This window comes from Globicephala melas, chromosome 3, assembly GCF_963455315.2.
Source record: "Globicephala melas chromosome 3, mGloMel1.2, whole genome shotgun sequence".
In the NCBI taxonomy this organism is placed as follows: Eukaryota; Metazoa; Chordata; class Mammalia; order Artiodactyla; family Delphinidae; genus Globicephala; species Globicephala melas.
The window spans coordinates 126849800-126872381 of NC_083316.1; the positions used below are offsets into that span (position 1 = coordinate 126849800).

A 22582-nucleotide genomic window follows, 5' to 3' on the forward strand; every position below is an offset into this window, starting at 1 on the left:
TGCATTCTCAATAAGTAGAAAAGCTTGTGCTCAAGCACAGGCAACGCAGCAGACACTCAAGTTCAATGAAAAATGACTAAATAGTGTCACAGGGTGTGTGGGGGGGGCGGGGGGGGGCTCTTGAGGTCTCAGGGGACTGATCATCAAGTTTATAGGACCACCTATTCCCTCCTGGCTGGAGGGCAGGCAGTCGTAGGAAAAAGGCTCAGGACTTGAGGGTCCTCCCTTCCCTCTCTGTGCCTCAGGGTGTCCTCTGGTTCCAGACTCTGAACCTTCTGGGCTTGTCAGAACCCAAGGGGCAGCTGGTCCCACTGCAAGAAACCCGAGTAGAGTCTCCTGGGCCCTGCCCCAGCTCGGAGGCCTCTTGGGGGAGGGACAGGAAGGGAGGGAAGGGGAGCAGAAGGCGATAAATCTCCCCCCTCGTTGGCCCCTCCCAGCTACCCTTAGGACAGCCCACATGCACCGGCTCCGGGGCCTGAAAAGGCTCTATACCAGCACTTCTCAAACTTGTAATCACCTGGGCATCTTGTTAAAAGGTTCTATTTTAGTAAGTCTGGGGCACAGCCAGAGATTCTGCATTTCTAACAGGTCCCAGGTGATGCCGATGATGTAAAGCCGTGGACCACTCTGCGTCCGAGTAGCGGCCCTAGAGATAATCTGCCTCTTAAAGGTGGGAAAACCCAAGGCCCAGAGAGGTCGAGTCACATGTCCACGGCCACACAGCGAGCAGCCCCAGACCGAAGGAAAAGGCACCTGCCATAGGCACTAGACATTTCCCCAGCCCACCAGCCGGAATCAGCTGCCCTTCCCGGGCCCTGGGGCCGTGTTTGTAAACTCGGCTGCCCCGCGCGGCTGAGCCCAGGGCCGTGAGGGAAAGAGCGCCGCCCGGCCGAGTCTTCCCCGCCTCCCTCCGCGCCGGCCTCTAGCTGTTCTGCGTCCGGCATCCCCGGCCGACCCGAGGGAACCCGGGGCACCGAGGGTCCCCTGAGGCGGAGTGGTTCCGCACCCTCCTTCCCCTCCGAAGACAAACTTCTCCGCCGGCGCCCTTTACCTTTTTGGGGGGTTTGCAGCAGCTCAGCCTGCTGTCTCCGCAGCCCATCCTCCTCGGGGGACTCCCGGACGCCGCCTCCCAACTCCGGGGCCCCCAGAGGACCCTGCCGTTCTGGCCCCGCTGCCGGCTCCGCGCCCGCCGGCCGGGGCTGCCGGCGAGACCCTGAGACTGAACCTGGAAGCGCAGACTTGAGCGGGAGCTAGGACGGCCGCGCGCCGTAAATACTCGAAAATCAGGGCCTCAGCGAAGCCGGCTGGGCGCGCGGAGCCGCCGCCTGAGCAGGTGACCAGAATCCTTGTAAATGATAGAAAACTCGGGCCAGGGCCGAAAAGATCCCTACGATCAATGGATTCCTTTCCAGGCCCGCAGCAGAGAAAAGGCCAGGAAAAAAAAAATTAAAACAATTATTTAGTAAACGCAACAGCTACCATTTATTGAGTTGTCTCTGTCCCGGCTTCTCTGCACATATTATTTCGATTTCTTGCAATCTCCTTGCAACAAAGGTATTAGTTCCTCCATTTTACAGGTGAGGAAAATCAGGCTCCGATATGTGATTTGCCTAAGCTCACAAAGCTAGTAAGTATCAGAGCCCAGATAAAAATCCAGTTCTAACTCCAGAACCTAAGCTTCCAACCATTTCCCTACAAATACATAATAATGGGAAGTTTAATTGTAATGCCTCCCCACTTCTGGGTCCACAGCTCCTTCCAGCTCACAAACACCTGTAATATTCTACTCTATCCATTTTGAATCGATGTTGCCCATCACAACTTCGTGAGGCAGACAGGCAGATGCAGGGAGAATAAGGGATGTAACATGTCAGAGTCTGGAAAAAAGAACTTTTGTTTACCCTTGCTTTGTTACTAGCTGAGGTTTCTGGGAGTGGCAATGCAGGAAAAAGACACCTAACTTTGAAAATCAGTGTGAGTGTGTACCACTTGGAAAGATGTGCTGATGAAAGGGACTTACAGTCTTGAAAGGGAAAAGAAAGTGAGACCACTACAGAACTTTCCCCTCCACAGAGTAAAAACCCAATTGCAGCAGGTTCAAAGAAAGGAAACTGAGGACACAGGTGATATTAGTTTCTCGGGAAGAAGAATAAGACGGTGGTTCACAAGGTGTGGCCCCCAAATCAACAGCATAAGCACTACCAGAAATCTTTGATAGAAATACAAATTCTCAGACCCCACCCAGACCTACAGATCCTAAACTCTGGAGATGGGGCTCAGCAATCTCTAGCTTCCTAAGCCCTCCCAGTGATCCTGAGCCATGCTTATGTGTGAGAACCACTGCTGTAGGACGCGCTGAACAGGTAATGAGTAAAGAGTATCTATTTAAATTAACAATGATTATGAAACAGTGCTCATGATTTACTAAAAACCCAAACCAACAAACAAGCAAAAAACCAGAACAAAGTAAATATCCAAGAAAAGGAGCTTGGTTAAAAAAATTATGATATATCCATAAAAATAGAATATCATGTAACCTGCTAAAATACTTATGAGGATGAGGTTTTTAAATGTCATAAAATGTAACAAATTCATTCTTATTTTTAAAAAGTGTTCATAGTGATTACCTATGAACACCCTCTCATGAGGGTGAGAGTTTGGATATTCATTTTCTTATGTTAAAAAAATGAGTATACACTTCTATTATAATAAGAAAATTATTGTCATAATAAGAAAAATGTTCTCGAAAAAATATGTTTTTAGGGCTTCCCTGGTGGCGCAGTGGTTAAGAATCCGCCTGCCAATGCAGGGGACACGGGTTCAAGCCCTGGTCAGGGAAGATCCCACATGCCGCGGAGCAACTAAGCCCGTGTGCCACAACTACTGAGCCCACGTGCCACAACTAGAAGCCACCGCAGTGAGAAGCCCACACACTGCGCAGCAACGAAGACCCAATGCAACCAAAAATAAATAAATTTTAAAAATATATATGTTTTTAAACCCAGGCACGAGATTGAGACTAGTTTTTCACCATCAAGTGGGTAAGGATGTGAAATCCCAAGGAAATAGACAATGATTGTGAGGAGCTAGGTAGGAAAGCAGTGTAAAGGACAAACAGGGCCAAAAATGTGTAGGGAGATCATAACCAGTAATGTCTTGGGTGATCCTGAACCTGTTGTTTCTCTTTTTGGAGAGTTTCCCATCTGAACATCGAAGAGTTGAACTTTCTAAAAATGATCTGGAATTTTAACGTCAGCAGTTGGAATCAGTAACTTGGGCTGGTGGGTAGGAACCAGGAAGGCAAATTCTGTTCCCAGAGACTCTGTTCTCAGGAGCTCTTGCCTCCGGCTTCTTTAAGCTTCCTGGGAGACCAGGCTCAGATTTCCTATGTTCACACAACTGGCTTTTTGGTTATGTGCTTTGAAGTTCCACCTGAGAAAAAACCCTAAGGAGTTTTTTTTTTTTTGCTTTAGGAACTTGAGTTTAAATAAGTTACTAATGAGATTTCTGGTGGTGGTCGTGCCAGTCAGGTTATGTAAGGTTTTGCTGCAGTGATGAAAAACATGCAAATCTCAGCAACTTATGAGTGAAGCTAAGTTTTGCTCACACGACCCGTCTGGCATGGGGAGGCCGAGGCCTCTGCTTCACAGAGATATCCGACACCATTCTAAGATGCAGCCATCCCAACTCCATGGCTTCAGGGTTTGCCAGGCCAAGAGAAGACAGTGTATGGAGAATGGCGCATGGGGTCTTAAATTCTTCCACTCAGGAGTGACACACATTAAGTCCACTCACATTTTATTGGCTAAAGCAAGTCACATGGTCATGCACAACTTCAAGGGGATGGAGAAGTGTAATGTGTGCCCAGAAGGAGAAGAGAACCAGAAATACTGGTGAACAGCAGAAATGTCTACCACAGTTAGCCATCAACAAGCAGGTACTATGATGTGCCCATTTCTTGGGCAAGTAGGGTAACTGACTCATCCTGGTCTGCTCAGGATTTCCCCACTTTCAGCACTGAAAATCCCATGTCTCAGGAAACTCCTCAGTCCTAGGCACACTGGGATGGTTGGTCACCCTATGGGCAAGGACAGTGAAGACTCAGTTCTTATCTTGAATTAGTTATAATCTATTTTCTTGACATTAGACCTATACATAGGAAAAAGATGGGAAACTTACAAAAACAGGTTACAAAGCAAATGTCAAGTTGAATATTGCATGCAGGAAGTATTAGCATTAAAAGGAGATAAGAGACAGTGGTGGATGGGGATGGGAAAGGAAGACTTCCTGGAGAAATACTAAAGCCAAAAGCCATTCATGGCAAAAGGAATCCTAGAATCTCAGGCTGGGATGGGATCTGATGCTTCACTTCTGTTGCTTCTAACTCAGATAAATCTCTTTTATAATTTCCCTTCTATAATTACCTTTCCTACTGTATTTGTGCAGTCTATGTTTGAATACTTCCAGTGATGGGGAAATCACTACCTATCTTTCCATATCTAGGGGGAAGAGGAGAAGCAGGAAGGAGTAATCACAAGAGGGAGGAACAGCATGGGTCAAGTGGGGGTAGAGTGTGGAGGCTGGGGAGTTGGGGAAAAAGGAGGAATTAGTGTTGGTGACTAAGTTGTGTGTAAAGGGACAAAAGTGGAGGATGGGGTGAGCAATTTTGGGGAAAGATTGGAAAGAACAATATGGGAATTATCTTGAACACCTTTCATATGAAAAGTACAATACACTCACACATAAAAAGTTTCGCCTAGAATTTCAGGAATTTCAGGGCTCCCTGCAGCCCACACAGTGGGGCTGTGTGTGGATCCCAGGTTAAGAACCTCTCAATGCAATGGTCGCTAAACATCATTCTAGCCCTGAAAGCTTTCTCTATGTGGGTTCCGACTGAGCCCAATTGTTTCCCAAACATGTTGTCTGCCCAGGGTAACTTTCTTTACTATCCACCTGTGTGAGTTACCATTCTACCTGTACATCAGGAAACAACTCAAATGCCCTCTCCTGACAAAAGCCCTGCAGCACCTGTTCTACAACTCTTTTACTTGTTTGTGTGCTCTGTGAGTCCTCCCTAATGGACTACGGGTTACACAGCTCTGCCTCCTGCCTCCTTATGCCACCTGGTCCTTAGTAGGTCATGGCAGAGACTTCCAGTCACCTTACTCAACTTCCATTCTTCTCTCTTCCTTAGTGATGGAATCCTGATAGTCTCTGGGTCAGGGGTGTGCTACTTCCTCAGCTTCACTTGCATCAAGGGGTGCTCAGTGATATGTAAGGGGGCATTACTGGTTGGGGCTTCCAGGACAACAAGGACAACATTTAACAGAAGAATGACTCAGCTGGGAGCAGGTCTCCCCCTTTTCTTGTCCCCGCTTTTCCTGCCTAGAATACAGACATGATGGAATACAGCCATTTTATTACCCTGAGCAAGAAGGTGGAAGGAGCCTTGATCTCTGATGAACTGATGGAGCCCCAGTCCCAGCTTTTTTTTTTTTTTTTTTTTTTGCGGTACGCGGGCCTCTCACTGCTGTGGCCTCTCCCGTTTCGGAGCACAGGCTCCGGACGCGCAGGCTCAGTGGCCATGGCTCATGGGTCCAGCCGCTCCGCGGCATGTGGGATCTTCCCGGACCGGGGCACGAACCCGTGTCCCCTGCATCGGCAGGCGGACTCTCAACCACTGCGCCACCAGGGAAGCCCCCAGTCCCAGCTTTGATCAACCACTTCCTAATATTTTCACGTAATAGAATAAACAACAAATTTGTTTAAGCCACCGCCACTGAGATCACTGCCACTGAGATTCTGTCCCTAGCAGCAGAATGCAATTTCTAACCAATTCATAGGTCACTAATTAACATTTGTTATATTGAATTTAATTAGAATAATTTACTCTTGGAGATACTGTAGGTACCCCAGCTTCAGTTCTGGAAGTGGGACACGAGGCTCTGCTGAGAAAGTTATCCTGGATTTGCCAGACTCTTGATGGAAATGTTGGTTTTGACAACTTCCTCCTGGAAATATATGTAAGAGAAGGAAATGAGTGGGGACCTAAAATTGTCGAGTTCTTAGGCTTCTACTGGAGTGTTTCTCAGGGAACGGGCAGGCTCATGTGCTTCAGAATCACCTGGATCCTTTTCCCATCTATTCAGTCAGGCCCTGGAGGGCTGAGTCTGAGGAATTTTCACAATAACATTTGAAGCTTATTGCTCCGGTTGTTGTGGTAGGTTATCTCACCAGGGAATCAAATTATTACATTAATTATATCGAATTGTGTTGAACTGAATTAATAGGGAGGTCCTTGGAAAGGAGAATTGAGTCTGAGTAATGCTAATGAGCAAGAAGCCATCCCTGCCAATTTTCCCAGAAGACCTGTGGCTTGAGTCTTGGGGCTGCCTTGGGAGAGGAGGCAAGATTCACTTTACCACTTTCTTTATGCCAAGAGTGAATTCATGCCACCAATCATTGGTTAATGCTTTCTCTGTTCGATGAAGTTTGGATGGAGGTCTTCAAGGAGCTTCTGTGGTGATGCAGATTAGGAGGGTACAGAGCATCACCTAGGGATTCTAGGGAAAATTACACATCACCTCTTTAAGTGGGCTCTAGGGTCTGGAGGCTGCTAGTAAACATTTCTTTACATCAGTAGTTCTCAAAATGTGGTCTGGGGATCAGCAGCATCGGCATCTCTTGGAAATGGTTAGAAATGCAAATTTGGGGGCTCCACCCCAGATGAGCTGCCTCAGAAACACTGGGTATGGGGCCCAGGAATCTGTGTTTTATGAGTCCTCCAGGTAATTCTGATGTGTGCTTATGTTTGAGCTACTTCCAGCCTTTATGTCCTCCTGCCAGCCATTTAAAAAAAATTAATTTTAGGGCTTCCCTGGTGGTGCAGTGGTTGAGAGTCCGCCTGCCGATGCAGGGGACACGGGTTCGTGCCCCGGTCTGGGAAGATCCCACATGCCACGGAGCGGCTGGGCCCGTGAGCCGTGGCCGCTGAGCCTGTGCCTCCGGAGCCTGTGCTCCGCAACGGGAGGGGCCACAGCAGTGAGAGGCCCGCATACTGCAAAAAAAAAAAAAAAAATTAATTAATTTTATTTATTTATTTTTGGCTGTTGGGTCTTCCTTGCTGCACACGGGCTTTCTCTAGTTGCGGCGAGTGGGGGCTACTCTTCGTTGTGGTGCGCGGGCTTCTCATTGCTGTGGCTTCTCTTGTTGCGGAGCACAGGCTCTAGGCGCACGGGGTTCAGTAGTTGTGGCACGCAAGTTCAGTAGTTGTGGCGCGCGAGTTCAGTAGTTGTGGCGCATGGGCTCTAGAACTCAGGCTCAGTAGCTGTGGCACATGGGTTTAGTTGCTCCACGGCATGTGGGATCTTCCCGGACCAGGGATCGAACCCGTGTGCCCTGCATTCGTAGGCGGATTCTTAACCACTGCACCACCAGGGAAGTCCCTGTCATCCATTTTTTAATGGGCACAGAGATGAGAGATGGAGTGAGGTCCTGGGCTCAGTGAGTCTCCAGTAAGCCCCATTTTCCATGTTTGAGACATCCTTGGCTGGGCTGAGTGTCTGGTTTCCAGGCCACTCCTAACCGTGCCCTTCCTGTGACACACAGAGGACTGTTCCATGGGTTCTGAGCCAGGCCCTGAGCCATCTCACATCTAGGGACTAAGGGTGAGTCCTTCCAGATAGAGTCCCCTGATGATCAGCTTGTTCGTTTAAATGTAATTGAATCATGGGACTTCCCTGGTGCTCCAGTGGCTAAGGCTCCACGCTCCCAATGCAGGGGGCCCGGGCTCTATCCCTGGTCAGGGAACTAGATCCACATGCCGCAACTAAGAGTTCGCATACCGCAACGAAGATCCCGCATGCCACAACTAAGACCCGGCACAGCCAAATAAATAAATATCAAAAAATTTTAAAAATGTAATTGAATGAGCAGGACTTCAACACTAGCTGAGCTTTCCGGGCCTACCTATATCAAGGATGGATATTGACTTGTCTGGCTGGAAGTCGGCCATCTACCTGTCCCCTCCTGTATGCCCCAGACTGTTTGCACCTTCCGCACGTTCCCACCCAACATCATGTTCTCAATTCCATTTGGTTCCAAACAAACTTACTGTATATTTTTAGTGCAATCCCAGTTTCCACCAGCCCATCTCATTTGAAAAATGAATATTTTTCCACCTATATCATTTGCTATGTAATCAAAATTTAAGCAACCCTTTTTGAACAGATAACTGCCCTAAACCTCTCCTTTCTGGAAAACTCGTGTTTCCTGCCCTGTGCCACCTTCCTTGCTCCACTCCAATGGGAGCATCTTACCCACAGGGAACTAACTGCAGGGAGAGTTGGAAGATGGTGAGGCAGGGACTGTTTTCCAAGTCAAAAATTGGAGCACACGATTTAACAAAGGAATTTGTGACATTTATATTCTTTATTGATCTGATTCTATTCATTTACTCTTTGCCAACATATTGGAATTTCTAGGACAGCTAAATGGTTTATGGGGACAAGGAGGTGGAATATTTGTAAACGGGAACAGAACACATGAGAAGCATGATCCAGCTCCAAGGCTTAAAACCTAACTGTCTACAAGGCTGGGCAGGTACGTAAATGAGAAGAGGGCATAAGACAGGGGTGGGGTTAAACTGGGGCCACACACCCCTCTAAAAGGAGCACAAGTGGATGTGTTGCGGTGGATGGTTGTTAGAAGGAAGTGAAACTCCAAGCTGGCCTGACCTTCCGATTTGTCAAGAGAAATTAGAAATCTGGGGTTTTTTTTTAATGTAAAATTTTTCTCTCTCTCTCTCTCTTTCACACACACACACACACACACACACACACACACACACACCATCATGCAAGCTAAACAAAATATTTGCAGGAGGTTACATAGCTTCTGGTTTAGGTAGACAAATAATGTAACAAGGGGTATGGAAAAATACCATGGAAGCAAAAGGAGTAACGAACTCTATCTGGGAGGAAAGGGAAGGGCAGGCTTCCTCAGGGATGTGATGGTTGACCTGGGCTGTGTAGATTAGGCCAGGATTCTTCTTGTCAAGAAAGTGGGGAAGTGTAACTCTGTGAGGGGATGACTGTGTTAACTTACATTATTGTGCTGATCATTTTGCAATATATATATATATATATATACACACACATACATACTTATGTATACATATATGTATAAAATTTTAAAAAAAAGAAAGTGGAGAGAACATGCGTGCCCAGTGAGCAGTACTGCATTGGTTTTTAGGGGGGCTCAGCCACTCTGTGTGGCTGGAGTACTGGGTGAGGTTAGGGAAGGAGTGGGACACAGATGGAGAGGACAGCCTCGAAGGCCCTTCTCATGCCGCATGTGGGATCTTAGTTCCCCGACCAGGGAATGAACCCATGACCCCTGCAGTGAAAGCGCAGAGTCTTAACCACTGGACCGCCAGGGAGGTCCCTGACCAAGACATTCTTTTTTTTTTTTAACATCTTTATTGGAGTATAATTGCTTTACAATGGTGTGTTAGTCTCTGCTGTATAACAAAGTGAATCAGCTATACATATACATATATCCCCATATCTCTTCCCTCTTGCATCTCCCTCCCTCCCACCCTCCCTATCCCACCCCTCTAGGTGGTCACAAAGCACCAAGCTGATCTCCCTGTGCTATGCAGCTGCTTCCCACTAGCTATCTATTTTACATTTGGTAGTGTATATATGTCCATGCCACTCTCTCACTTTGTCCCAGCTTACCCTTCCCCCTCCCCGTACCCTCAAGTCCATTCTCTAGTAGGTATGCGTCTGTATTCTCATCTTGCCCCTAGGTTCTTCTGACCATTTTTTTGGTTTGCTTTTTAGATTCCATATATATGTGTTAGCATACGGTATTTGTTTTTCTCTTGCTGACTTACTTCACTCTGTAGGACAGACTCTAGGTCCGTCCACCTCACTACAAATAACTCAATTTCGTTTCTTTTTATGGTTGAGTAATATTCCATTGTATATATGTGCCACATCTTCTTTACCCATTCATCTGTTGATGGACACTTAGGTTGCTTCCATGTCCTGACTACTGTAAATAGAGCTGCAATGAACGTTGTGGTACATGAGTCTTTTTGAATTATGGTTTTCTCAGACGTTCTTACTTTATCCTGTGGGCAATGGCAGTGGCACGATCAGATTGGCATTATTCACGGTCACTCTGGGGACTCAGGTGGAGGGCAGACAGAAAGCTCTCTCCTGGAGCCGTCAAACATCTCCTGGAATGGTTCAGGAGGGAACCGGGGCGGTTCCTAAAGGCACTTCGGTCCAGAAGGCCTGCAGCCCTCAGGTCCAACTCTGGCCCTGCCCCCACTGGGCTCCCAGCCTAAGATACTATGGTAATGAGGCAGGTACTGCAAAGGAGGCAGCGGAGCTTGGGTGCCATGGGGTAGGCAGTGGGCAGTTTCCTTTCCTCTTGGCCTGGGAAGTGGCTGTAGCAGCCAGCAGTGCTGTGGTTACCAGGGCCTTGGGTTTCAACACGTTTGTTTTTGAAGAAACGTTGCAATACCTTTTAAATCAGCGCCTTGGACAGGATCCAAGGACAGTAGCAAGGACCAGCCTCTGTGGTACTTCTTAAAGAAGTAGCTGCAGAGGGAGGGAGCCTCGGAACCTGGATTGCTGGGAGAGCCCGAGTTCAGGCAGGGCTTGGAAGGTGGGCAAGGTGGAAGGAGCTCAGATCTCCAGGTCACCCCATTTCCACTCTTCCTTCCTTAGGACACTTTTGCATCCAGAGCACTTGAAGATGAACAGTGTTCCGAGCTGTCCTGGAAAACCAGAACTAGTGGGTAGGGTAGCCCAGGAATGTGGGGTCCAGCTCCTTGGGAAGGAAGACCTTCCAACTGGTCCAAGATTCAGGGGTCTGGCTTGACAGGGAGTGAGGTCCCCATTGTGGGAGGTATGCAAGGAGAGGCTAACATTGATAGGGCATGTTGGAGAAAGTACTGCAAGGGCCTGCTGAGATAGGGGTCCTGGGGGAATGGGTGCTCAGATCCACTGTGATTGTGACTGGAAGGGGTATTTATTGTGGTCCCCCTTCAGAGACAGTAGTTCTTCCTCAAAGGAATCAAGATTGGCATTCAAGGGGTTTCCCTGGTGGCGCTGTGGTTGAGAGTCCGCCTGCCGATGCAGGGGACATGGGTTCGTGTCCCGGTCTGGGAAGATCCCCCATGCCGCGGAGCAGCTGGGCCCGTGAGCCATGGCCGCTGAGCCTGCGCGTCTGGAGCCTGTGCTCCGCAACGGGAGAGGCCACAACAGTGAGAGGCCCGCGTACCGCGAAAAAAAAAAAAAAAAGATTGGCATTCAAGAGACTTTCATTTTGGGCCTCCCTGGTGGCGCAGTGGTTGAGAGTCCGCCTGCCGATGCAGGGGACGCGGGTTCATGCCCCGGTCCGGGAAGATCCCACGTGCCGCGGAGCGGCTGGGCCCGTGAGCCATGGACGCTGAGCCTGCGCGTCTGGAGCCTGTGCTCCGCAACGGGAGAGGCCACAACAGTGAGAGGCCCGCGTACCGCAAAAAAAAAAAAAAAAAAAAAAAAAAAAAGAGACTTTCATTCTAGTACACGTTGATGGGAATGTAAAATGGTACAGTCCCTATGGAAAACAATGTGGACAGTTCTCAAAAAATTAAAAAATATGGTAATATGATCCAGCAGTCTCACTTCTGGGTATATAGCCAAAAGAATTGAAATCAGGACCATGAAGAGTTATCTGCACTCCCAATGTTCACTGAAACATTATTAACAAAAGCCAAGATATGGAAACACCCAAATGTCCACTGACAGATAAATGGTTGTATGCATACAACCAAAGTTTAGTTAGCCTTTAAAAAGAGAGAAATTCTGCCACTTGTGACAACATGGCTGAACCTGGAGGACATTATGCTAAGTGAAATAAACCAGGCACAGAAGGATACTGCATGATTCCACTTGTATCTCAAACAGTCTCAGAGAAGCAGGGAAAGGTGGTTCTAGGGACCTGTGGTACAACATAGGGTCTGCAGTTAACGATACTAAAGTATTGTGCTCTGAAACACTTGTTAAGAGAGTGGATCTCATGTTTCGTGTTCTTACCACAAAAACGAAACCAAAAAACAAAGGGGCACAAGGAAACTTTCGGAAGTGATGGCCATGTCTATTACCTTGCCTGTGGTGATGGTATCAGGGGTGCGTGCATATGTCCAAACTCATCTAATCATGTATGTTAAATATGTACCTTTTTTTTATATATCATTTATACCTCAAGAAAGTTGTTTTAGAAAAGAGAGAGACTTTCATTCTGATCCTTGGCTTGCTATCGATTTGCATTTTGACCCTGGATAATTCACATACATTCACTTCTCTAGCCTCACATCTCCCCACCCCACACTTTACCCAGTGCCTGGCATGGAGTAAGCACTAGCAAAGATTTGGTTTTTGTTTGTTTTGTTTTTGTAAATTTTAAAAACTCCTACAGTATATATACATATATTTTTTGGCCGTACCACACTGCTTGTGGGATCTTTTTTTTTTTTTTTTTTTTGCAGTACGCGGGCCTCTCACTGTTGTGGCCTCTCCCATTACGGAGCACAGGCTCCGGACACGCAGGCCCAGCGGCCATGGCCCACGGGCCCAGCCGCTCCGCGGCACGTGGGACCCTCCGGGACCGGGGCACAAACCCGCATTCCCCGCATCGGCAGGCGGACTCTCAACCACTGCGCCACCAGGGAAGCCCAGCTTGCGGGATCTTAATTCCCTGACCAGGGACTGAACCCGGCCCCCAGCAGTGGAAGCGTGGAGTCCTAACCACTGGACCACCAGAACATTCCCAGCAAAGGTTCGTTGAACAAATGAATGAATGGATGAATTAGCTGGATTGGGTCCGAAGTTGGACTGGGATCAGCAGGCCTCAGAGGCTGCCTGAACCTCCTGAAATTACATTTACAGCTCTGCATGTATGAGCAATTCAGGTTTTTTCTGGGTAGAGGGTCTGTAGCTTTAATCACTATTGCCATCATTTATGGAGGATTTGTTACAGCAAGCTAAGGTCTGTACATATTTTATCACATTTAATCTTCAGGAACCATGAGGGAGGTTGGAGGGGTTACTATTTCCACTGTACTAAAGTGGAAACTTGGGTTTGGGGAGTGTAAGGACTCGCTTAGGGTCATATACTGGAGTCGAACCCAGGTGCACGAGACTCCACAAAATAAGCTGTAAGCCACTGCGGTAAATTACTACAGCTTCTCAGAGGGATCTGCGACCGCAGAAGATGAAAACATTCTAGGACCCTGGAGTTCTATTTCTCTGTGGGACTGTGGGGAATGGGGAGAAAGGGGTGGAGGTGGAGGAGGAAGCCAGCCAGCCAGCCGGAGCAGGACAGCGCCCATGCCAGCAAGGGCTGCTATTTAGAGCAGCCCCAGAGCCCCCAGAAAGGATGATAAGGGGTAGGCAGGGAAGAGCAGTTGTAAGAGGAGCCCGGGGAGGGGGAGGCAGCCATCTCCTCCCCCGCCCCTGCTGCCTCCAGCTCACCCTGCCGCCTGATGTCTAAATAAGGCTTAGAAGCACATTCTAGGCAGCTAAAAATAAACTCTGGCTCCCCCTCCTGCCCTTGGGCTTTGGCGACCTCCCCAGCCCCGTCAGGGCTCCCCTGGGCAGGACCAGCTCTCGGAGCCCGCCCTTGCCGGAGCTATAGAATCTTGTGTCGCTGAGGACCCCAGGGTTCTGGTGGGAAAGCTTCCCACCGCAAGAAGACCTGGACCAGAAGTCAGGACGCCCGACTCCAACTCTCGGCTCTGCCCTAACAAAGCTGGGCAAGTCCCTTTTTTCTTTGAACCTCAGTCTCCCCACATGTCAAATGCGGGCGCTTGACAATGATGTAAAGCGCTGGCATTCTTGAATGAATTCAGGATCCCACACTCAAAACTTCAGAGAGTGCCCACCAGAGTTCTTTAGGGTACATCTGTCCTGCAGACCCATGCCGTCTTTTACTAGGATCTTAATTCGCTGCCCAGTCCTTAACGATTTGAAACATTCACATAAAAATCTGGATTTCCAGCTTCTCTTGAAATATCGGGTCTGTCCACACTGGGCCAGTGTGTCAGGAAACAAGAAGCCCGAATTGGGTAGCTGTCGCCTCCTGCTGGCAGAATTAACGTACTACAGGTGGCGGCTGACGCCCTCACTCACATTTCCGCCCAGCCTTGCAGTTGTGCGAGGCACCTGGAGCAATACGAGTGAGTACTCTGCGTGCTGGCCGGTTCAGTTTTACAGCCTAGGGTCGGGACATTGGCATTGCTCTGCCCAGCAAATGCTAACATGTTATCGACAACAGCAATTTTAGTTATCTGACTCTAGCTGATTAGTGTTCAGTTAGCACAGCCTTGAGGTCAGAGGGGACAAGAAAGGGAATAAAGTTTTGGATAGAGAAGGAACTCAGTTTTAGGCGGACTCGGTTTCAACTGTCAAGGTCCCCATGAAGGAGTTTTGACCGTGGTGCTGCTCGGCTGAAATCTGTTGCCAGCGCATTGCAAGCCTGTCCCTGAGTCCAGGTCCCAAGCCCTCAGAAAGCACAAGATCCTCATACCCTCCCCCTTAACCCCACCCCTGGTGGGAGTCATCAGACAAGTAAGGTTCTTAAGTATTGCCCTCCTTCCTGATAAGTCAGTAGGATTGTCCTTGGTTGAAAAATTACTGGCAAAAACAATCAGGGTCGGGCTTCCCTGGTGGCGCAGTGGTTGAGAGTCCGACTGCCGATGCAGGGGACACGCGTTTGTGCCCCGGTCCGGGGATATCCCACATGCTGCGGAGCGGCTAGGCCTGTGAGCCATGGCCGCTGAGCATGCGCGTCCGGAGCCTGTGCTCCGCAACGGGAGAGGCCCCAACAGTGAGAGGCCCGCGTACCACAAAAACAAAAAAGCAGAACAGTCAGGGTCTGTTAAACTCAAATTATCTTTAGCACCACTTTGGAGACCAGCCAAGGGGCAGGGAAGGAATCAGGAGGGAGGGTAGCAAAGGTTGAGCAGACCTGTTCAAAGAACAGGCTTCGGGACAGCCTGCTTGGATTCACCCAGCTCTCCTTGAGAAACTCACTGAAGCTAGACACTTCACAGAACCAAAGGATGTTGCATGTGGACTGACCTTCAGACATCATGGAATCCATCCTGCCTCTACAAGCAGTAGGGCGATGAGGTGTAGAGTGAGAACCTGTGAACAGCTGAGGCTTTGTCCTTTCTGCTGGGTTTCAGTAAACAGAGGAGAAGGGGAAAGTTCACCAGATGCCTTCCTTGGAAGGAAATAGTGACTCCATCTGTATCCCAACCCTGCAACTCAGTGGTGGAGACAGTGTCTGGTACTGACCCTTGCTACTCTGTGGTCTTCTGGGTAACAGCCTTGGCCTCATCATCAGCTTCTTAGAAATGCAAATTCTTGGGCTCTGCCCAGCACTGCTGAATCATAATCTGCATTTTAATGAGATCCCAGGTGTTTTGCATGTGTATTACCACTAGTGAAAAGCTGCTTTAGTCCAGTAGTTCTCCAAGTTGGCTGCACCTTGGAATCCTCTGGGGGTTACTTTAAAAAATGTTGCTGCATGTGTCCCACCATGGGCAGCAGTCTGGGCCTGGGCTCCCAGGTGATTTGTTTAAAGCTCTCCAGGTGCTACAGCCATTAAAAAGAAGGATTTAGGGACATCCCTGGTGGCGCAGTGGTTAAGAATCGCCTGCCAATGCAGAGGACACGGGTTTGAGCCCTGGTCCGGGAAGATCCCACATGCCGCAGAGCAACTAAGCCCATGCGCCACAACAACTGAGCCTGCGCTCCAGAGCCCGCGAGCCACAACTACTGAGCCCACATGCCACAACTACTGAAGCCCGCGCGCCTAGAGCCCGTGCTCCACAACAAGAGAAGCCACCGCAATGAGAAGCCTGCGCACCACAACGAAGAGTAGTCCCCGCTTGCCGCAACTAGAGAAAGCCCGAGCGCAGCAATGAAGACCTAATGCAGCCCAAAATTTTTAAATTAAATAAATAAATAAATAAAAATAAAGCTCTCGAGGTGATTCCAGCATGTAACCAGCATTGAGAATCACAGCTCCAGGCAAAGGCTCTAATGAGATGAAAATCTGGGGGTATCAAGGCAATGCAAATTTGGGTGGGGCTTCCCACCCTGGGCCTTCCCTTGGCACCTTTCCCAGCCCTGCTGGGCCTGCCCAACCAGTCCAACCCCTGCTCCCCAAGGCACTGTCAGGCCTCCAGCTGCTCTCAGGTTTCAGAAGGGTGAGGTGAGAAAGGGGTTCGTGCTCTTATTAGCTTTGCAATTCTGCCCAGGGGTGTGGCCCTGAGCCGAGAGGCCAGAAACCTGGATTCTCATCCCATTTCAGCTGGGTGGCCTTCAGCAAGGTCTGTCCCTCTCTGGGCTTCAATTTCTTGATCTCTAAAATGGGCTAGTCAGAGGAGATTGAAATAACTTCTAGTGTTCCTTCCAGTTTTCTACTATGTAGACAGACTCTCAAAGTTGAAAGGGAACTTGGAGGTCATCTAGTTTAATCGGACCTTCTTACAAATGGGGAAACTGAGGCCCGGTAAGGTTAAAGGCATTGTTTAAGTCAGAAATACCATTACCTTGGCTTCCTTGGTGGCGCAGTGGTTGAGAATCCACCTGCCAATGCAGGGGACATGGGTTCGAGCCCTGGTCCGGGAAGATCCCACATGCCGCGGAGCAACTAAGCCCGTGTGCTACAACTACTGAGCCTGTGCTCTAGAGCCCACGAGCCACAACTACTGAGCCCGTGTGCCACAATGACTGAAACCTGCGCGGCTAGAGCCCGTGCTCCGCAACAAGAGGAGCCACCACAATGAGAAGCCCGTGCACCGCAATGAAGAGTAGCCCCGCTCGCCACAACTAGAGAAAGCCCGCACACAGCAACAAAGACCCAATGCAGCCATAAATAAATAGATACATTTATATATAAAAAAAGAAATACCATTACCACTGAGAGAAAATTTTTGACTTCAATGGAAAACCCTTCATTGTCTAGAGCATACCCTTCTACATATCTGCTTCTGGTTCTATGGAGGCTCTGTGTCTGTCATTGAAGGTTATCTACATCTGAAGTTGTAGATAACCCATAACAATAGAAAATAACCTTTGCCTATAGACATTTCATTTTTGTCCTGTGGAGGTTAAATTGACTTCCCTCCCCCACTATGGAAGAGGCTGATTTTGCCTCCATTTCTACTTTTATCTCAATATTCCTGATCCATATTTGTGTTTGTTCTTTGAACTCTCCTTTGCACTGGTTGTAACATCTCACAGGTTCCCTCATTGAAGGAGTTAAAAATAAAATCACTACTGCATTTCATATCTGTACGAGAGTTATGATTTTACCTTCTTTTTAAAAATTACCCTTGGGCTTCCCTGGTGGTGCAGTGGTTAAGAATACGCCTGCCAGTGCAAGGGACATGGGTTTGAGCCCTGGTCCGGGAAGATCCCACATGCCGCGGAGCAGCTAAGCCCGTGCGCCACAACTACTGAGCCGGTGCTCTAGAGCCCATGCTCCACAACAAGAGAAGCCACCGCAATGAGAAGCCCGTGCACCGCAACGAAGAGTAGCCCCCGCTCGCCGCAATTAGGGAAAGCCCGCACGCAGCAAAGAAGACCCAATGCATACAAAAATAAATAAATTAAGTAAATAATTTTTTTAAACAAATAAAAAATACCCTTTAGGGCTTCCCTGGTGGCACAGTGGTTGAGAGTCCGCCTGCTGATTCAGGGGACGCGGGTTCGGGCCCCGGTCCGGGAGGATCCCACATGCCGCGGAGTGGCTGGGCCTGTGGGCCATGGCCGCTGGGCCTGCGCATCCGGAGCCTGTGCTCCACAACGGGAGAGGCCACAGCAGTGAGAGGCCCGCGTACCGCAAAAAAACAAACAAACAAAAAACCTTTAATAACAAAAAGAGTTAAGATTTTAAAACCAGAGGTCCAGGCTAAATTTGTGATTGAAACCCACAGAGACCAGGCAGTAACAAAAGTGAGAGATGCACAGCTTGTAGGGGCTGTTGGAGGCTGCAGAATCCCATCAGTGACAACTCAGCTTCAACAGACTGTTGCCCTGTAGAAATGCAGGCCAGTGTTTCCAGATTCTCTGAGTTTTTCAGGAAAGCTGGAAGTCCATAATTTAATGAGAAATCACCTGCTTTTTTTATACACTGACAACCAAGTAAAAACCAACTACACACACCACTATCTATAAAATAGGTAAATAACAAGGTCCTACTGTATAGCACAGGGAACTATATTCAATGTCTTGTAATAACCTATAATGGAAAAGAATCTGAAAAAGAATACATACATATATATGTATATACATCTGAATCACTATATGTATATAGTTTCTGAATCAGAAACTAACACATTGTAAACCAACTATACTTCAATTAAAAAAAAAAGTAAAAATTCTAAGAAACACCACATAGACAAACAAATGATATTTGAGGCTTGTGTTGCTGTCTGTGACGTCTTCACATGCATTTGAGGTGGTAAGCATTCCTCACTAAATCTGAAATTGAGCAGGACCCTGCGGGACACTCCCGGGTACAACAACCTTTCCATGTCCCCCGTTTCTTGTTTGTAGAAAAAGGGTTTTAGTCTCCTAGACCTTCCCTGAGTTCCAAAGAGCAGATTCAAGCAGCTACTAATCAGGGAAGTGAGGGAGTGCAAAAACAAAGGAAAAGTAGCCAGCAAAAAGTAGTTCAGCGATGAAACAGAGTCCTAGCTTCTCAGGGGATGGACACAACAATCTGACACATGTCTCTGAGTTGTTCTGCAAGAACTAAGGCTCCCACCCAGATGGAGGGTGGTGAGGACCTGCTGAGACCCCAGACTGGTCAGAGCCAGGAGGCTGATGGTTGAGATTCCTGGGACACCACCCTGTGACCTCACTACCAACCAATCAGAAGAAAGTCATGCACCCTGCAGCCGGCACCCAAATGTTGCCTTTAAAAACTATTCCCTGAAAACCACTGGGAGGTTCTGGTCTTTTGAGCAGGCACTGCCTCTTCACCTTGCTTGGCCCTGCAATAAAACTTTCTCAGCTCCACACTCCAATGTTTCCGTTTGTTTGGCCTCACTGTGTGTCAGGTGCGTGACCTTTGGGTTCAGCAACAAGGGCACTTCCCACACCAGGCTTTGCGCTCACACTGGGTCTCCAACCACACACAAGCAAGGCTGGGAGGTCATCCTGAGCCATGTTATTCCAGGGCTCAGACCCAGTTGCTCCTCCAGGAAGCCCATGATGATGAACATTAGAGTGGCAACAACTTTCAAGTTGCAACCCATCACTCGTAGAGTGTGGGTTCTTCAAGGATAATGGTCTTGTTTTAGTAATTGTCACTTTTGTTTGTTTGGGTTTTTTTTTGGCCGCACCATGCAGCATGCAGAATCTTAGTTCCTGACCAGGGATCGAACCCGCGCCCCTTGCAGTGGAAGCGTGGAGTCTTAACCACTGGAACACCAGGGAAGTCCCGTAATTGCCACTTTGATGTACGTGTGCGTCTATTGTATGCCAGGTGCTTTATGTCAACCTTGGTCATACATTTGAATCATCTGGGATTAAAAAAAAAAACAAAAACCAACCTTGGGTCCCACCTCCAGAGATTTAGGTGTAGTTGGTCCGGAGTATGGCCTGGCGATTGGGAATTGTAAACGTCCTGCAGAGAAGTGCAGTGTGCAGTCCTGGCTAAGAATGATGGCCTGATGGTCTGGACCATTTAAAATTTTACAATGGTTCTTCTCCCAGATGTTTCTATTTCTCCCAGATGGTCTGAGAGTTATTAGACTCAAGAATGCCGACCACCTGCACTTTGTATTACTTTAACCTGATTTCTTGTCTTTTGGTATTAATACTCTTGGATAGTATCTTGTTTGTCTTGTCAATAAGAAAAAAAAAACAACCAATCAAACAAACCCAAAAATGAGAGTTGTGAGTTTCAGTTTTCTTTGAGGACTTACTGAGGACTGTAGCCGAGGAGACAGCCTCTCAGTCCTGAGCAACTGCTCTGAAGAGGTGGAGGGAGTTGAGGGAGAGGTCAGTATATGTGTAATTCTGGTGAAAGTGTTCATGCAATCAAGCACACATCTCTTGAATAGACCCTAGTTTTTGTGGAGGTGGGGTAGGGTTATAGGAATGGGGGCAGGGCCTTTATTTTGTCAATTCCAAACTCCCTAACTATCCCTTCTGTTCACCCTTCCCCACTGGTAACAATAAGTTCATTTCCTAAGTCTGTGAGTCTGTTTCTGTTTGGTAAATAAGTTCATTTGTATCATTTCTTTTTAGATTCCGCATATCCTTTGATATTTCTCTTTCTCTGTCTGACGTAACTTCATTCAGTATGACTGACAATCTCCATGTCATGCCTGTTGCTGCAAATGGCATTATTTCATTCTTTTTAATGGCTGAGTAACATTCCATTGTGTATATGTATAAGGTGAAAGGTTAATCAGCAACTACCTGCATGATCGGCTGGACACCCAGCTAATGATGTTTCTAGTCCTCGAAGTAGAACGGCTCCAGTATGTTCAGTTATCAACAGGAAACAGTGGCCCCCTTGCAAGGGTTACTAACCCAACGAGCTGGGTGGGGGGGAGGCTCCAACAGTCCCCCTGGCAACTAAGGAGCCCTTCTGACGTCATGCCCCCTGTAACTAATAGCCTCCTCCTCCCCTGCGTAGCGGAGATTGCAGCTGTGCCCTGCCAGCTGCCATCCGTACACAGTGGGGGGTCGTTCCAGGACATTTGCCTCTGACTTGCAAGATTCCCTGTCCAATAGTTGATGCCTCTGCCCCTGACTCCCTCTGGGTTCTTTCTTCAGTCTCATGGCTGGGCGACTGCAAGGACTGCAGGACTTCGGGGTGCAGCCCTACATCATTTCCTCCCAGCTCCTAAAGTCTCCATTCTCTCAGCCTCAGGCACACTCCTTCACACAAGAAGTCAATGGTCTTGGGCAGTAAAAGGTCAAATCTCCTGGCCACTTAGGAGAACCTCTCAATGAGGGGGCACATCCCTTGGGAATTAGAGTGCCTGACATCTCCATCTGGAGGGCTTTGGAGGAGATTGTGCAAAGCCAGAGACACAGTGACTGGAAACCAAGACCATAAGGAAGATGCAAGAAAGAACAGGACAGTAGCTTGTTCAGGGTGCTTGCTTCCAGTCAGGCAGACCCAGGCTTGTCTTGTAAGAGCCTGAGCAGGGGCCTTAACCTCTCTGGGCTCAGTTTCCTCATTTGCAAAACAAGGATTAATAATAATAATAATAACAACAACAAACTACCTCCCAGTACTAAGCTATTCACTCATTCAAAAAATATTTATAGATTCAAGTCAGACAAAATAAAGGCCCTGCCCCCATTCCTATAACCCTACCCCACCTCCACAAAAACTAGGGTCTATTCAAGAAAAGCAATCCGCAAGTAAAGAGTAAAACAAAGAATGTTGCCCACCATCCAGTTCTACCTACAGTGCAGCCTGAAAGGGGTTCAGGGAGGAGATTAGGATGAGACACTCTGTGCTCTGGGAAAACTGACAGAACAGGCCTTAGATATTTAGATATGTTCAGGAAGAATTTTTATGAACCTGATTCTTGCATCTTCCTGTAATTAGAAAAGCACTAAAACCATTGACTAAGATATCTGTTCTTTGTGACTAGCAGCAACCTTCTACCGAGATGTGTGCTTGATTGCATGAACCCTTTCATTAGTTTGACACCTCTTATACCTCTGAGGGAACAGCCTCAGGAGAAGTGAGTTCCAGTTTTGCTTCTGCTATGTGACATTGGACAAGTCCTCTCACTCAGGGGGCCTGAAATTGCACTTGTGTATAATGAAGAGGTTGTGCTAGATGAGAGAGGGAAGGGATTATCAGAATGGGAGGAAGGTGTGCAATTAGAAAAGCATATTAAAAGATCAGGTAAAGTCTAGAGCTTAGTTAATACATCAATGCTGGTTCCTAGTTTTTATAAAAAATACCCTTATATCTTAATGTTAAGAATGGGGAAACTAGGAGAGAGTTTTGCACTATTTTTGCAACTTTTCTGTAATCTAAAATTAATTCCAAAATTAAAAATTTATTTTAAAAGATGATCAGGTTGTTTTAAATTCTATTAATGCGTTCATTTACTCAACAAAGATTGCCTATTATGTGTCACATTACTAGTGACCAGAAGTCATGGTTCCACCCCTTGTGGGGTTTACAATCTAGTGGTAATTTGGCAGGAATAGGGTCCCTATTGCTTTTAAAAAAAATTAAACCTCAACTACGAAGTGTAGTAGCTTAGGGAAATCTTGGTTGATGAGGTATATATAAGCAGAATCCTTGCTCTATCTCTTCTTAGCTGTGTGACCTTGGCAAAGCTAACCTGCCTTATCATGTATGTTTGCTCAGTGGTAAAGTGGAGCAAAAAAATGGATCCCCTCGTTAAGTGCTTAACAGCGCTTGGCATGCATTAAAGCACTTACTAAAAATTATCATTATCATTATAATAATTATTTAAAAGACACAGTGATTTGTAACACAGCTAAGGGGAAGCGTA

The 22582-nt window shown here is 47.7% G+C and overlaps 1 protein-coding gene across 2 annotated transcripts in view; it reads right to left on the reverse strand.

Annotated features, from left to right (window-relative positions):
* Positions 1 to 22582, reverse strand: part of CCDC69 (coiled-coil domain containing 69) — a 70030-nt gene that overhangs the window by 36680 nt on the left and 10768 nt on the right. The window contains exon 1 of one of the 2 annotated variants that reach the window (XM_030834044.2): positions 1052 to 1201. The exons of the other annotated variant lie outside the window; for it this stretch is intronic. Coding sequence (XP_030689904.2) covers positions 1052 to 1099 — 48 coding nt within the window. The 5' untranslated portion in view covers positions 1100 to 1201. Of the gene's footprint in view, positions 1 to 1051; positions 1202 to 22582 lie in introns of those variants that run through there. 2 annotated transcript variants of the gene reach the window in all.